Source organism: Catharus ustulatus, chromosome 2, assembly GCF_009819885.2.
Source record: "Catharus ustulatus isolate bCatUst1 chromosome 2, bCatUst1.pri.v2, whole genome shotgun sequence".
NCBI classification, from domain to species: domain Eukaryota; kingdom Metazoa; phylum Chordata; class Aves; order Passeriformes; family Turdidae; genus Catharus; species Catharus ustulatus.
The window spans coordinates 1,270,079-1,286,388 of NC_046222.1; the positions used below are offsets into that span (position 1 = coordinate 1,270,079).

General features: G+C 53.4%; 1 protein-coding gene, 1 long non-coding RNA gene and 2 other non-coding genes across 4 annotated transcripts; all 4 read left to right on the forward strand.

Annotated features, from left to right (window-relative positions):
• Nucleotides 1–2,401: 2,401 nt before the first annotated feature.
• Nucleotides 2,402–7,215, forward strand: RPS3 (ribosomal protein S3). The gene is made up of 7 exons (XM_033052279.2): nt 2,402–2,509; nt 3,290–3,420; nt 3,526–3,619; nt 4,360–4,454; nt 4,971–5,158; nt 6,297–6,493; nt 7,147–7,215. Exons 1-6 carry the CDS (start codon nt 2,480–2,482, stop codon nt 6,488–6,490), a joined length of 732 nt encoding a protein of 243 aa, XP_032908170.1. The 5' UTR covers nt 2,402–2,479; the 3' UTR covers nt 6,491–6,493; nt 7,147–7,215.
• LOC116993232 lies at nt 4,706–4,852 on the forward strand. The gene has a single exon (XR_004417224.1). It is a non-coding gene; the product is annotated as a small nucleolar RNA SNORD15 (small nucleolar RNA).
• On the forward strand, nt 5,854–6,001 carry LOC116993257. Its single transcript, XR_004417247.1, has one exon. It is a non-coding gene; the product is annotated as a small nucleolar RNA SNORD15 (small nucleolar RNA).
• A 4,922-nt stretch (nt 7,216–12,137) lies between the features above and the next one.
• Nucleotides 12,138–14,852, forward strand: LOC122149376. Its single transcript, XR_006162937.1, has 2 exons — nt 12,138–13,590; nt 14,519–14,852. It is a non-coding gene; the product is annotated as an uncharacterized LOC122149376 (long non-coding RNA).
• The last annotated feature ends 1,458 nt before the right edge of the window (nt 14,853–16,310 follow it).

Sequence of the window (16,310 nt, forward strand, 5' to 3'; positions counted from 1 at the left end):
ATGCTTTACAACTGGTGCTTGCAGTGCATCTTATCTCTGCTGGAATTACCTTCCAGGACCCATCTCCATTCATTTAATGCAAACTATCTCATCTTGTCCATCTCTACCCCGGGTTTCATTTTCCACAGCTACTCCCTGGGAAAATTCATGAGCTCTGCAGTGCCTCTGATGGTTGTAGGGAAGGTGATTTGGAAGGTTTTCTGTCCTAGGCTGCTGATTCCTACACTTGAAAAGGGTGGGTGGGATGTGGGTTGGGATGTGGCTGTCCAAATCCCCCTGGAGCACCATGGCTTGTGTTTGCATGTAGAGAAATCATAAGGAACAGGCTCCTGCAAGGGAGATTCCTGAATTCCTCGGGCATGTCCAGAGAGATGATGGGGCCTGGCATGAGTGTGTCACCCCAAATCCTGCAGGTGTCTGAGCTGGAGGGAGCACAGCAGGAATGGGCAGCCCCTGTGCTTCTGCCTGTACCACTTTGTATTTTTGATGACCCCAAGGCTGTTCACTGCCCCTCCAGCAGAGCCAGTACAGTCCCTGGCAGGATCTCCCTTATTTTGGGGGCAGCAATGGCAGTCGGGGACTTTCCCAGGCAGGACACTCATTCCCAATGCCACCTTTTGTCACTGCCTGCAGAAAGCAGAGGGTATCCCAAAGCCCAGCGTGCCACTGAGCTGGGAAAGCTGCTGGCTGTCCTGGCTGCCAGCCCCTCCTGCCTGCTCTGAACAGGAGCCAGCTTCCCGGGGAGCAAACGCTGGGATACCGGATTAATTGAGCCCGTGCAATGGCCCTCAGCTGCCATAAACCATGTCACTGTCTGGGCAGTGAATGGAGCTGGGGGAGGCAGGACAGCTCCCGATTCCCAAACCTGCTCCGAGCCGCGTCCCCCACGGCGAGGAAACCTGGCACCACCTCCCAGCACCTGCCAGGGGCTCTCCCCAGGGCACGGGGGGCTCCTGCTGCTGCCAAGCATGGAAATGTCCCCGGCTCTGAAACTTGGACCCCCAGGCTGAGCCAGGCCATGTGTGGGGGGACAGGGGACATTCCCTTGGTGGGAAACACCACCCAGGGCACTCCTTGGTGCCTGGCTCCAGCCCTGGGTGCTGACCCCAAACTGCTGGCACGACACAGTTTGTCCTTAATGGAAAAGGGGACACACATCAGGGTCAGGCTTTTTCCTCGTGTTGTGCCTTTCGCTGTCTTTATGTGATACAGAAATGGATTGGGTGAGCCCCTCCTGGTAAACTCAGCCTAAAACATAAATGATCTTGGGCAGCTGTTTTCTGAAGGTATGGTGGTTTCATGTTGGAAAACAGCACTGGGGGGTTTGTGCAGCTTTGGAGGGTCTTTCCTGAAAAATTGTTTGAGACCCCAGGGCTCAAATCCCTGCACAGGGACATCCCCAGCTGCTGCACACTTCTCCAAAATGTGATGTTCTGTATGGGACAGAGAATCCTAGGCTCAGGCAGAGCTGGGGGAGCTGCCTGAGGGAAGGACAGGACACACCAGAAGCGAGACAAAGGTGTTTGGTGACAGGAGGGGATACAATTCCTCGCTGCCACTGCCACCTGCTTTTGCCAAGTGCATCCTTCCAGTTCTGGATAAGGGAATCCCTGGGGAAGAGCTTTTCCCAGCCTGGGAAGCGTCTGCGCTGACATCTAGTGGCAAACTAGGCTTTTCCCTGGCTTTTACTGGTCCTACCGATGTTCCTGCTGTGGTCGTGAGCATTTCCACAGCATCACTTTAGGTTAGAAAAGGCACTTCAGATCATCAGGTCCAACTGCAAACCATAATAACATCCATGATAAAATGCAGCTTAAATAGCCGCTTCCTAGAGGCTGTGCATCAATCCTACCCATTACTGTTATTGTTTTTGTAATCCCCTACAATCCTTAAACCATTAAAGAAAAATGCGTTGTGACAGGACAAGGGGGAATGGCTTCCCACTGCCAGAGGACCGGGGTGGATGGGATATTGGGCAGGAATTGTTCCCTGGGAGGGTGGGCAGGCCCTGGCACAGGGTGCTCAGATAAGCTGTGGCTGCCCCTGGATCCCTAGGAGTGTCCAAGGCCAGGCTGGATGGGGCTTGGAGCAGCCTGGGACAGTGGGAGCTGTCCCTGCATGGCAGGGGTGGCACTGCATGGGCTGTAAGGTCCCTTCCCAACCAAGCCATGCTGTGGTTCCTGGATAACAGCAGAGCACCCTCTAACAGCAACGCCTGGGCAGAGCAGGTTTCCAGGGTGCATTACCATTTATCTGTTTTATTTTATACACTGCTGACTCCCGTGTCCGTTTGACGCGGCTCTGGGGCACACACAGCGCTCAGCCCTCCCCAACATGGCGGCGTGGCAAAGACTACATCTCCCATCGTGCCCCGCTGGCCGCCCGACGCGCAGCGGCGAGCCAATGGGGCGCGGCGGGAAGCGGATATAGCACCGCCCGCGGGGCGCGCTCCCTCCTTTCCGCCGGGCCGCGGCTCATCATGGCGGTGCAGATCTCCAAGAAGCGCAAGGTGAGCGCGGCCGTACGGATCCCCCGCGGGCGCGGGGCGCTGCCGCATCGCTCGCAGCCGCTCCAGCAGCCGGCGGGGCGGGGGCACGGCGGGCGGCGGCGGCGGACAGGGGAGGATGGAGGCGGATGCGGCGCGGGGCCCGGCGGGGAACATGGCGGCGGGATGGAGCGGGCGCTTCCTCACGGCCGCGCGCGGGGCTGCGCGCAGAGGTGCGGAGCGGCGCCGGGAGCCGGGATTTGCGGGCTTTTCCCTTTGCTTCCCGCTGGGAAGGGTTTGCGGTCGGTGGCTGCCCCGCTCTGCGGGCCGGGAAGGCACGGGGCGCTGCCTGTCCCGGGAGCGAGGGAGGCTTGGGCTGTCAGGAGTCTCAGCAGAAGCTTCCAGCGGGCTGGGAAGGGGAGGTGACCCCGCAAGTTGCTTCCTTTAAATTACCCCCGAATTGCAGCAGAGAGCTGTGATCGCAGCGTGAGGTCAGACAGTGGTTGGAGACGATTATTCCTGATAACTTCCGGGAAGGGGGTTCCGTTTTCCCCACTGCTGCAGCGTGAGGTTGGCTCAGTTGGGCAGAGCGCGGTGCTGGTGAAGTCGAGGTTGTGGGTTCTGCCCTTGGGTTGTTCATCTGAAAGTTGGACTGGGTGTTCCTTGTGGGTCCTTCCCAACTGAGAGTGTTCTGTGATTCCTCTCAGAGGAGGAGGAAGTTGTCAGGCTGCAGGTGGAATTTGGGTGAATTGCACTCAAGTTCAAAATGTGACAAGACCTTGACTTTGTCCCTTTGTCTTTTAGTTTGTCGCTGATGGCATCTTCAAAGCTGAGCTCAACGAGTTCCTGACTCGGGAACTGGCTGAGGATGGATACTCTGGAGTGGAAGTCCGGGTCACTCCGACCAGGACTGAGATTATCATCCTTGCCACCAGGTAACTCGGCCTTCCTGAGTCGGGATGCTCTGAGAGCTCTTTGGGGTGGTTCCATCTCACTCCTGGGGACACTTCTCCCACTTGTCCTGTCCTTATTTTCCGCAGAACTCAGAATGTCCTGGGAGAGAAGGGACGGCGGATCCGGGAGCTGACGGCTGTGGTGCAGAAGAGGTTTGGATTCCCCGAGGGAAGCGTGGAGGTAAAATTGCCTCAGGAACTGTGTGGTGCAGTTGGGTTTGTGGTGGCAGGGTGGTGTCAGCTGGAAGGTGGTGTCGGGATAACTTGGGCCATGTGTTACTTGGCCTCCAAAATACTGCTGTACTGAAATACAAAATGAATTACAGAGAAACTGTCCTGCTGCAGGAGGATCTTTGAGAAACAGAACATAAAGTGCCACCAGTTATTTTTGATCCTTGATGGTAGGGGTGTTTTCCCAGGGGAAGGTTGGACTAGGTGTCCTTTGAAGGGTCCCTGCAACCCAAAGGATTCTCTAGTTCTTTTCCATGAAATCTGCTCCTGTTGCTGGTTCCGTGCTCTAAAACAAATCAGGGAGGGAGGAGGGGAGAATGTGCTGGGCTGGTGCTCATTTATTCCAACTTGGCCAGTGCTGCTGGATCACATTATACAGGGAAGGGAATGTAGGATAAAACTGCTGCCTGTAAATGTGGAAGGATTACCTGGGGTGTAGAGTAGAATGAAGCTCCTGTGTTGTGCTAAAGTAAAAGTTAAATTTGCTGTGAGGATGGTGAGGAACTGCCACAGGTTGCCCAGAGAAGCTGTGGCTGCCCCTGGATCCCTGGAATTGTTCAAGGCCAAGTTGGAACAACCCAGTCCGTGGCAGGGGTGGAAGGGGATGATCCTCCCAAGCCCAGGCGTGCTGTGGTTGTGTGATTGCCTTGGAAAAGAGCCGTGTTGTGAGCGTGCCTCTCTCCTGTGCAGCTGTACGCCGAGAAGGTGGCCACGAGGGGCCTGTGTGCCATCGCCCAGGCCGAGTCCCTGCGCTACAAACTCCTGGGAGGGCTGGCTGTGCGCAGGTGAGTGAAGCGTGGGATTCCAGTGCCATTCCCAAAGAGCAGCTGCTGTGCACTTCAAAGGTTTAACCTGGTAATGCTGCCCTGAAGGTCGTGTGCAGTTCACAGTTACAGGTTGTGTCTGGTTGCAGGCTGTGTGGCATAAAGCTGCATGCGTTCCTTTGGGAATAAATGGCTGGAGGAGTGAAGCCAACAGCATTTCAGCCTCGTGGCTGTGTTGTGGCTCAGGTGGCAGTGCCCCTGCTCTCACATCCCCTCGGTGATGAGACGATGACGAGTCAGAAGCAGGGGGCTCTGGTGGTGGTGCCTCCGCAGTGTCACGTTCTGTGGTGCTGTGTGAGGCCCTTCAGCAGCAGCCTCCTGTCACCAGTGAATGATCTAGAGGCATTTGTCTGAGAAGGGATGGGAGCTGCACTCCTGACACATGAAACTGAGATGGGAACTGTGGTAAAATTTCCTCCAGGGTGCCCTGTGAGTCTGGCAGAGTGGGCTCATGGCTTGGCTGTCCTCTCCTTGCAGAGCCTGCTACGGTGTCCTCCGCTTCATCATGGAGAGCGGGGCCAAGGGCTGTGAGGTCGTCGTGTCTGGCAAGCTCCGAGGTCAGCGGGCCAAATCCATGAAGTTCGTGGATGGCTTGATGATCCACAGTGGGGACCCAGTGAATTACTACGTGGACACAGCCGTGCGTCACGTCCTACTCCGGCAGGGTGAGTGCCTGGCACGCAGATCCCTTTGCAGCTTTGCTGGCTTCCTTCTCTAGGACTTCAGAGACAGAAAATCTCAGCTCCTGCCATCCCACTCCTGCAGGTTGAAGATTTCTCACTGGCAGGCTGGAGATTGGCACTTCTGGGTGAAACTCATGTGGTTTTGATGCACCTCTGGTCTCACAGAGTAGCTCAGTTGTGCTGCTCTGGATGGTTCAGACTCTGAAAATCCTGATTTCTTGGGCTTTTGAACTCTTCACTGTGGGATTTGAACATTACATCTGAAGTAGAAGTCATTTGGGAATGGAAAGCCAAGGGGCCTTCAGCAGCTGGTGTGGTCACACCAGCCATCCACTTCTCTGACAGTGGGGTTTGAATGTTTCCAGCTGGAATGGAGCTGTAGATTTTCCAGACACTCATTTGTGTCCTGGGGCCTCTGAGGGTGGTGACAACTTCCAGATGAAGTGCCTGTTGCCTGGGTCTAAGAGCCCTTGGCAGCTGGGATTCTGGTTTTCCTGGCTCCTCAGGGTGGGCAGAGAGAACAGGGGTGCTCCAAGTGTGAGACAGTTCCCAGCTAAACCTGCTTCCACCCGTTCTCCCTGCTGGTAAAACAAATTACTTACCTGGCTTTGGGTTAATGAGTTGCAGAACTCCTGGAGTAGGGATAAGCAGCACAGCCCAGAGCTGCTCCACCCTCCCTTCGGTGATGATACGATGACGAGTCAGAAGGGACAGCCTCGTGTCATTGCAGCCTGCTCCGTGCCACGTTCTGTGGTGCTGTGCCGAGGCTGCCTTGGCCAGGATGTCCTGCTCATTGGATGATTTAGAGGCATTTGTCTGAGAAGGGATGGTAAAAAAAAAGGGGGGAATTTCCTAGAAAAATGAGCTGAGGAAGAGGACAGAGTTTAAAACCAGGCTTAGAATGAGTTGAGACTAAAACTGCAGTCAGCCAAGGCAGTGAGTTGAATAACTGGATATCCAACTTAAAGTTGAATTTACAACACTGATAAAATTTGCAGTAATTAGATTTTTAAGCTGTAGCATATCTCTACAGTTTTGTCAAGAGATCTTCAGTGTGCAGAGTGATACAAACCTGTGCTTGATCTATTTTGTGTCTCCCCTGTCCTGTCACTCTCTGCAGGAGTACTGGGAATCAAAGTAAAGATTATGTTGCCCTGGGACCCCAGTGGAAAGATTGGCCCCAAAAAGCCTCTGCCAGACCACGTCAGCATTGTGGAACCCAAAGAGGAGATTTTGCCCACCACCCCCATTTCAGAGCAGAAAGGGGGCAAGCCAGAGCAGCCAGCCATGCCTCAGCCAGTGCCCACTGCCTGAGGGGTAAGTGCCTGGGAGCAGTGCGAGGGAGGTGGGCTGAGGATCCCTGGAGAGAAGGTTTCAGGCCACCAAAGCCATGGAAAGCTGGGATTTGGGGAAGACAGGCTGCTGTGTTGTGACCAGCACAGTGACCAGGGCTGGGTTTGAACATTGCACTGGGTGAAGGGGACAGGGTTCAAGGCATGTGGCAAAGCAGCTCAGAACACTCCTCTGGAGATGATTGATCTGTCCACGTGCCTTGTTCCCTGCTGTGTTCTGCAGCATGGATTTCGAGACCTCGGATTATTACACACTGGGGGTGACTTGGGTTGGGTGCCTTTGAAGTGTTGGTGTTGTACCAGCTGCTACCAGTGTGCAGCTGGCTGCAGAGGGAATGTGTCCCTCATATATGCATCCTGTCCTGTCCCAGGATGCAGTCTGGGATAGCCCTAGAAACCCCATGAGAACAATTTGGAGGCTGCTTTTGTAAGGAAGTAATCCACAGTTTGAAGTCTTACCAAGGAATCTGGCAAGATCTGCCTTAGTGGGGAAAAAGGGGGATCATTGGACAAAGAGCAGGATATGAGTAATGCAGTTTAATTGGAAAACTTGGTTTGTTCTTGGTTATGGAAAAGGGTTTTCCCCCAGCTCACTGAGTGTTCTGTTTCTCGTTGTAGGGTCTGTAACATCTGCAACCAGAAGATGGTCTGTCCTGAACACATCTCTTAATAAAATCACAAAAGACAGTGTTTGTGAAGGTGCACATTTTTTCTTTTTTTTTTTTTTTTTTTTTTTTTTTTTTTTTTATTTTCTCAAGATGCACTCCAGGAAGACCTTGCTCCCACTTTTAGTGTGTGGAAGGAATAGTGAACTTCACCAGATCCCGATGCAAACAAAGTGGGAATGGAGCACTGGTGGCTGTTGTACATCCCAGTCCCTTATGCAATGCTTCCAGGAGGTGGAGCTTTTTTGGCAGTATCCAAGCCAATGCAGCTCCTGTCAGAGTCAGGTAACTTTTGGGTGTGGATCTGTGGGCTGAGAGCAAAAGTGATGATGCTCAGGATTTCAAACCTTCTGTCCTGAACTGTGAGGTGGGACTTATCTGGTGGAAGTCTGGTGCAGGATTGGGAAGAGACAGGCATGTCGCAGGAGGTAATGTATGTGCTGGATCAAGGAGTTTAGATTTGGAGGAATTCCAAGCCTGTTTGTTGCATGCAAGCTTTGTTGTTTAGGAATAGCTCTCACATCCACATTTCCTGTTTTTAGGAGGTTGCTCTGCAGGAACTAGGCTGGCAACTTAGGAACTGGAGTTTTGAACTGCTCTGTCTGGGGAGCCTTGGCTGGCCTTGCTGTTCCCAGCTTCTGTGGCACATCTGGGAATCTGGTGAAGTTTCAGAAACAAGATGTGCCTACTTAAGGTGTCAGTGAGTGATTTCAGGTTTCTGTGCACACCATTCAGTGCCAAGATTTAAATAGTTAATATAAAAAAATTTTAATTCCAGTTTGAATTCAGAAATCATCTGCAAGTATAAAATATGACAAAGCAGCTCTGTCAGATCATAGGAGCAGGAAATGTGTGCAAGTGGGAAGATCTGAGGCAATGAAAGTCACAGCCAGTTTTGCATGTTGTCTGTAAATTCTTGACCATTGCCATGTGGTAGATGGTGATGGTTAGAAATCTCTTCTGCTGCCTCCCAGGGAGGGCTGGATTTCCTGGAGATTGCTGCACTTCTTCCAGGTTAAAAGCTCTCCAAAGCCTGTCCATGACTCTGTTAATCTCCCAGTGCTGATCACTGGTGGAGTCAAGAGAGGGATGAGTAATGGGGAAGAGAAGGCTCCAGGGAGAGCTCAGAGCCCTTCCCAGGCAGTTTTTCCCAGTGGTGAAATGACTGCACAGAAAGCAAAGGCTGGAGGTGTGAAACAGCATCCGAATGGCCACGGCACCTTTGTTCCCAGTGGCTCCTGCCATGCCAGTCTTGACAGTACGGACAGAAGCATCCCTGAACTAGTGAAACAGTTAGGAAACCTTCCAGGAGCCTGGCACAGACAGCTCTGGGAGGCACAACTGGGCTGGGAGGGAGGGACATGTTGTTCTCCCAGCCCCAGGGCAGTTTTCTACAGGGCAGCAGCCCTGGAGCAGTAGTAACAAGGTAAAACCTCAGCTTTCCCAGCTCTGTGCAATCCATGAGGCATTTGAAAGCTCAGCTACAAGAAATTGAGCTGCTTCCCAGAAGGCAGAACAGCTCCTTCAGAGCCCCAAGGGTTTGTGTGTTTGGCACTCAGTATTTCTGCCCGTGCCTCGCTGGTGTTCCTGTTTCAGTCTCTGTGCCTCTGTGGAGCTCCCCATGCCATTGGTTCCCAGGGGATCCTTGTGTCCCGTTGGCTGTCCCTGCTCTTTTTCAATCCCTCTGTGTGTGCTGCCCATCCAGCATCCCTGTTTTTTGGTTTTCAGTTTTTGGGGTTTTTTTCCATTTCATCCTGCACCCTGATCTTGGTTTTCTTCCTGGGTCCTCTCTGCTACCACTCCTCCTTTCTGCCTCTTGTCACTGTGTCCGTGGGGCTGGGGAGGAGCTTCAGCCCTTCTGGGGGCTGCCCCCCCTTTCTTGTGTCAGCAGAGCCCCTTTCTGGGGGGATGTACACGTGGAAAGGGTTGGAATAAAGTGCTGTGCTGCTGTCCAGGGCAGTGGGAGTCGTTCTGTGCCTTCTTTGGGGGTGAGGAAGAAAGGCTGAGGGGAGGGGGTGTCTCTTGGGGCACCGTGAGCTCCCTGGGAGAGGAGGGAGCCACGCAGCGGGGCAGGAGCAGGTGAGTGGGAATGGGGGGTGGGTGGCGCTGGGAGCCCTCCCCCAGAGGGACCCGAGGGTGCCAGAGCCTGCACAGGGAGGGGTGGGTGTAGAATACACCACAATTATCAATATAAAAACACTTTAATAGAGCTTAAAGTAAGTGTTTTATTGGGTTTTATTTGATTAGAGGCAGGGTTTTTTAAAAGTAATATAAATAATATAAACATAGAATAAAATAGAGATATACAAATATGCAATAAATATGTACAGATCTATAAAATTATAGATACAAATATATATGCATCTATATATGTAAGTACAAATATAGATAAAATATAAAGTATATATGTAGTATTTAATAGAAATAATATATGTTATAGTACATCATCAACAATACAGGTATATACATTGCAGATATAAATATGAAAAATATAAAAATATATTTAAATATAGTTTAAAATAAAGGATGTTTTTGTTTCTATTCGGTTAGAGGCAAGGATTTTTAATATTTTAAAATATAAATATACAAATATATATTATATAAAGATACAAATATACATAAAAATAAATATTAGTAATTTAAAGACGTGTATAATTAAAAAATACTGTATATATAATATTAATTAAATTGTATATATTAAATATGTATAGATTATTAATATCAAATATGAAAAAATAATATTATTTTTTATATGTATCTTAAGGGATTTATTCATTTTTATTTTGTTAGAGGCGGAAGTTAATTTAATTTTGGTCGGGGGTTTTTTTGGCATTAATTTACGAGGATTTTTATAGGATTGGGACTCTCCTTTTTGCCCCCCCCCGGTCTGTCCCCAAAGCCCCGGGCTGAGTTCGGCGGCAGTGTCGCCGCCGTGTGGACACAGCGCGGTACTGCAGCCATCCGCGGGCAGCGCCCTCTCAGTGTCGCCGCCGTGTGGACACAGCGCGGTACTGCAGCCGTTCATGGAGGCACCGCCCTGCTGGGTGATGGCGGGGCCGGGCCGGCGCCTGCCGGAGCTGGGTTGGACTGACACCGCGCTCCAGATGGCGGCCGCCGCAGGATCCCGCGCCAGAGGGAGGAGTCCCTGTCTCTGCCTGCCGCCTCTTGCGCGGCGGCTCCCCGGCACCGGCGCAGCTGACCCCACGCCCTGAGTCCTAGATGGCGCCGACAGGAGTAGGGTTTCTGCCACACCAAAGACGGTGCCGAGCCAGAAATGTGTTCCGCCACACCAAAGACGGCGGCCGAACGGAAACGGTTCATGCCACACTAAAGATGGCGACCTACAGGAAGTGACTCAGGCCACACCGAAGATGGCGGCACACAGGAAGCGGCCTACGCCACACCAAAGATGGAGGATAACCGAAAGTGAGTTCTGCCACACCAAATATGGTGGTCGGGCGGAAGTTACTCCCGCCACACCAAAGATGGCCGCCGGCGGCAAAAAGGGCGGGAAATCAGGGGCCCCAGTCTGTCTAGCGGTCTCTGTGCCTGACGCAGCCCCCCCGGCGCCATTTCCAGACTTACAGACACGAGCCGTGCGCTCAGTGGCACTGCAGTTGTGCAGGAGCCCTGTGGGTGCAGACACACAGCACGGAACTGTCTCCCTCTGCCGGACTCCTGCCGCGGCCGCCATCTTGTGTGTGGCAGAGCCACAAGGTATCGCTCCTGTGGCTCTCGCTGCACCCTGCCCCACACCGTGCTCTGCCGGGCGTTGCCTCTCAAAAGCCCCAGTGCGGCCACTTAGGGTGATGAGAACTCAGCACTGCATGGGCCAGGGGCCATGAATCCCAGGGTCTTTTTGTTTTTTGGTTTTTATTCCATTTCATCCTGCACCCTGATCTTGGTTTTCATCCTCTGTCCTCTCTGCCGCCACTCCTCCTTTCTGCCTCTTGTCAGTATGTCCGTGGGGCTGGGGAGGAGCTTCAGCCCTTGTGGGGCTGCCCCCCCTTTCTTGCGTCAGCTCTGAGTGTCGCCGCCTTGTGGACACGGCCCGGTACTGCAACCACTTCAGCCCGGCGCCCTCCCAGTGCTGCCGCCTTGTGGACACAGCCCGGTACTGCAGCCACTTCAGCCCAGCGCCCTCTCAGTGCTGCCGCCTTGTGGACACAGCCCGGTACTGCAACCATTTCAGCCCAGCGCCCTCCCAGTGCTGCCGCCTTGTGGACACAGCCCGGTACTGCAACCACTTCAGCCCAGCGCCCTCCCAGTGCTGCCGCCTTGTGGACACAGCCCGGTACTGCAACCACTTCAGCCCAGCGCCCTCTCAGTGCTGCCGCCTTGTGGACACGGCCCGGTACTGCAACCACTTCAGCCTAGCGCCCTCCCAGTGCTGCCGCCTTGTGGACACAGCGCGGTACTGCAACACCCCGGAATTGGCGCCCTCTCAGTGCTGCCGCCTTGTGGACACAGCGCGGTACTGCAACCACTTTAGGCCAGCGCCCTCCCAGTGCTGCCGCCTTGTGGACACAGCCCGGTACTGCAACCACTTCAGCCCAGCGCCCTCTCAGTGCTGCCGCCTTGTGGACACAGCCCGGTACTGCAACCACTTTAGGCCAGCGCCCTCCCAGTGCTGCCGCCTTGTGGACACAGCCCGGTACTGCAACCACTTTAGGCCAGCGCCCTCCCAGTGCTGCCGCCTTGTGGACACAACCCGGTACTGCAACCACTTCAGCCCAGCGCCCTCTCAGTGCTGCCGCCTTGTGGACACAGCCCGGTACTGCAGCCCCCCGCCAGGCAGCGCCCTCTCAGTGCTGCCGCCTTGTGGACACAGCCCGGTACTGCAACCACTTCAGCCCAGCGCCCTCCCAGTGCTGCCGCCTTGTGGACATAGCCCGGTACTGCAACCGCTTCAGCCCAGCGCCCTCCCAGTGCTGCCGCCTTGTGGACACAGCGCGGTACTGCAACCACTTCAGGCCAGCGCCCTCTCAGTGCTGCCGCCTTGTGGACACGGCCCGGTACTGCAACCACTTCCAGGCCAGCGCCCTCTCAGTGCTGCAACCATGTGGACACAGCACAGACACATGCTTTTCTATGAGGTCTTGAAGGTCAGTTGTTTTACAACTTCAGAAGGAAGAAACAAAACCAGGCTGATGGTGACACTCCTTTCAGCAAGGCTTGGTATATATTTGGACAATTAATTCAGCAGGGGGGTTTTGTGTTAATGCTGCTCTTTTGGTTGTGTTTGCTTTTCTGAGCATTTGACTAATTGTCAGTGTTTCTCATACAGTAGGAGTGTTCCACTTAGTGTTTTTCACAGAAAGCAAGCAATTATGGTATAAAGCAAGAATGATCTCAAAAAGTGGTTTTGGGGGTTTTTTGGATTTGACTTTGGGGTTTTTTGTTTGTTTGTTTGTTTTTGTTACCCAACACTATTTAACTTTACTATTGTGTGTTTTAAAGTTTTCTCCAAAAACATGGAATTAATTTCACCATTCTGCCCCGTTGGTTGGCACTTTTTCTACCCTCCACCTTCACTGCCCTGTTTGGAAGCAGTGCTCCTGTTTAGCCTGCAGTGATGGCTCTTGCATCCTTTTCTGTTCAGGTAATTAAAACATTTTGTTATTGCCACAGGGACCACAGAAGCTCACATTACTGCAGTGTAATTTGTGAGGCAGTTGCTGCTCTAACAAGTTTTTGAGTGGTGTTCAAAAGCAATAGACCTCATTCTGGATGTCAGAAGAGAGCCATGAGCTGTCCTTCACTTCATATTAATGGTGGCAGGCTGAATAAGTCAAACCTTATCAAGCTGGAGGTGGTGTCTAAGTGAGTTCTTGTCTTTGTTAAGCTATGCAACATAGGGTTTCACTTTGGATTTGGTAGGATGGATCAGATTTGCTGGCAACAAGCAGCACCTCTAGGTGTAAACGTGCACGTGGAGGGCAGCAGCCTGTGGTTCAGAGCTGGCTGCCTAAAGAGACTCAGCAGCTGAGTTCCTTCTGACACTTGTGTGGGTGGATTTCTAACATCTCTGTTCCTGTCCCCAGCACAGCTCCTGAGTCCAGTGAAAACTGAGTGTGTACACACGTGAGAAATGGCTGCTTTTCTCCAGGCAAGCACGTGAATTTCAGAACTCTAAGAAATAAAGTCCTGACCTGCCTGGAGTGATTTGGGTGTCAGGAGGCACCTGGGAGCCTCCTTTTGTGTCCTGGGTGTGGCTGTGGCTGTAAAAGGATGGAGCAGGGGGGAGAGGAGCAGTGACTGGGGCCAATGATTCCTTGGGGATTTGCATCTGGAAACAGCCATCCTTTTCCCCATGGGAGTCCTGGAAACAGCACTGAGAAATGAGGATACTGCAGCTGGAGCGCTGGCAATGGGCGTCTGCAGGGAATATTGCCTGGTGAGTCTCTCCTGCTGTCCCATCTCTAATGCTGTGCTGGCACCAAGTCACCTCATTCTGAAATATGCCTAAGATGTTTGGTTTTTTTTCATTGTTATTGTTGTTGTTGGGTTTTGTTTTTATTTAATTTGGTTTTCTTTTTTGCCTGGCTTAGGAAAATATTAACAGATCTCACTTTTTTCTTCTCCAGTTGAGTGTAGTGTTATCTTCTTAATTCAAAGAACATTTGCTGTAGGGAAAACCCATCTTGCCTTGTGAAAGGACAGGTAGGAAGTGTTTGAATGGCCAGTGCCACAGCCCTGTGGCACACAGATTCCCAGGAAGGGAGAGCTCTCTGCCAGGCACAGGCACCTGGCCAGGCTCCTGGGAATGCTCCTGCACCCGGCTGATGAGGTGAATTCCAGCCCAACTTTATTGCCAAAATAAAACTCGTCACTTTTCCTATAAATCCCAGCAAACTGGTCCCAGAGGCTTTGTCACTCAGTCTCTGCTTCCATTGGTTTGGAGGGGCTTGATCCCAGTTTTTCACAGCAGCAGTGCCCCTCTGTCCTTTTACCCCACTTTGCTGTTCCAGCTGTGGGAAGTAACTGGGTTTTGATTGTTCCCCCTGCAGTTCACTGCAGATCCCAAAACACCTCCAGGGGGGAAAATCATTTCTTGTGCTTCCACCACCAGGTGAGAAGAGAGGGTCACACCTCAGGAGCCGGATTTTGGAATGTTTTATGGAACTGGCCAGTAGCTTTGACTTCTGGGTTTCCATAGTCTGTCCAGGGCAGGTCCAGCCTGTGCTTCAAATTGGAGCCCTCAGTCCAGAGGGAAATGAACCTCTGGGGAAGTTCCTACAGCCCTACTTAGTGCTTTATGAGTGATGGTGATTTTCTGGAAGTAGGCTGTCCATTCTGATCCACTTTCTTCCCTCTCCCTGCAGACTCTACCTGCTGAAAGGCGGAGGTGAGGGCAGGATCTGTAAAATCTCTGACTCTCCGCGTCTCCCTGAGGCTGACGCCGCGTTTACTGTCAATGACGATGCAGTGGAAGATGCTAAAGACTGAAAACTTTGGGATTTTTCCCCTGAATCCCAAGAGTCTCTCTGCAGCTGTGCCCTGCAGATCTCTTGAAGGAGTTCCTGGGTTTGGAAAGGTTTTTGCATCCTGCCATATTTCTCTATAACTCAATAAAAAAGAATCAAACTGTATCAGTGTGGTGTTAATTACTTTGAGTTGTTTAATTAAAGCAAAACATTGATAAGGGGTTTGAGCATCCCTTGGTTGGGTCTGGCAGCTCTTATCTAATTTCTCTTCATTCCTTTGATTTCTTTCAATTATTTTTAAGCAATTACTGCACTTAGGATATACAATAAGGACAGCAGCATTTCTGCCCTGCTGGACTGGGAAATCCAAACCCAATTCCTTAGAGATCGAGGGGAGGGGGAGCTGAGTCTCAGCATGGGTCTGGCAGTGGGGTTTGGCAAGGAAGAAAGAGGAGAGATCCTCCAAGAAGTTGTTAAGGCCAGTTCTGCTGGCTTCGGGCGCTCCTAGCCAGGAAATCATCCCCGTTGAAGGGGACTGGAAGGAGCAGTGGGATGTGCCAGGGGCTCTGTGCTGGGACCCCCAAGCCCTGGTCAGGGATGCTGGGAAGTGTCAGCTCCAGAGGAACAAAACAGAGGGGCTGTGCTGGGACCCCTGAAACTCCATCCATGCCAGACCTTTGGGACACGACTGAGAGGCTCCACTGCCTGAGCAGAGTCTTCCCACTATTTTCAGCCGTGCTTACAGGTTGAACAGCCCTTGGGAGCAGTTGGGATCACAGACGATCGCACAGGAGCCAGTCTGGGAGAGCCAATGAGCTCTTCCATAGATTTATTTATCCCAACGTGTATTGAATGTACACCAGAATCTCTCCGATATCCCTGATATCCTTGAGTATTGAGTTTTCTCATAAAGAACTCTCCACCCACGCTGGAAAAACATTTCCCTGGCACGGCGGGGAGCGGCGGGGTTTGGGGGGCGCGGCCCGGCCGGTCCGGGTCAGCACCGGGAACTCGCCGGGCCCCGAGCCCGGCCCGGCACAGCCCCGAGCCCCGAGCACCGCTCGGCATCCCCCGCCGGCACCGGCAGCACCGAACCAGAAACCCCGGTTCGGCCCGGGAGCGACGGTTCGGCCGGGGCAGGGCGGGGAGCCGGGGCGGGCTCGGGCCGGAACCGGGGCTCAGTGAGGGGGGCCCGGAGGCACCGGGGGCGGCACCGGGAAGGACCGGGCGGGGGGATGCAGGGGCGGTACCGGGGGCGGGCCGGGCGGTACCGGGGCGGTGATTGAGGGGCGGTACCGGGGGCGGGCCGGGCGGTACCGGGGTGGCGATTCACGTACGGTACCGGGGGCGGGCCGGGCGGTACCGGGCGGTGATTGAGGGGCGGTACCGGGCGGTACCGGGCGGTGATTGAGGGGCGGTACCGGGCGGTACCGGGCGGTGATTGAGGGGCGGTACCGGGCGGTGATTGAGGGGCGGTACCGGGCGGTACCGGGCGGTGATTGAGGGCAGTACCGGGCGGTGATTGAGGGGCGGTACCGGGCGGTACCGGGCGGTGATTGAGGGGCGGGCCCGGGCGGTGATTGAGGGGCGGGCCCGGGCGGTACCGGGCGGTGATTGAGGGGCGGGCCCGGCCCCGGCTCAGGTGTGCGGGGTCCCAGTGCGGCTGCGCGGGGCGGGGCCGAGGTGATTT

What these genes read in the sequence shown, in the direction of transcription:
- RPS3 (XM_033052279.2), top strand. Translation starts at nt 2,480, where the DNA reads ATGGCGGTGCAGATCTCCAAGAAGCGCAAG. An exon ending in TCCCCGAGGGAAGCGTGGAG is followed by an intron (nt 3,620 to 4,359) that starts GTAAAATTGCCT and finishes TCTCCTGTGCAG; the next exon opens with CTGTACGCCGAGAAGGTGGC. An exon ending in GGAGGGCTGGCTGTGCGCAG is followed by an intron (nt 4,455 to 4,970) that starts GTGAGTGAAGCG and finishes CTCTCCTTGCAG; the next exon opens with AGCCTGCTACGGTGTCCTCC.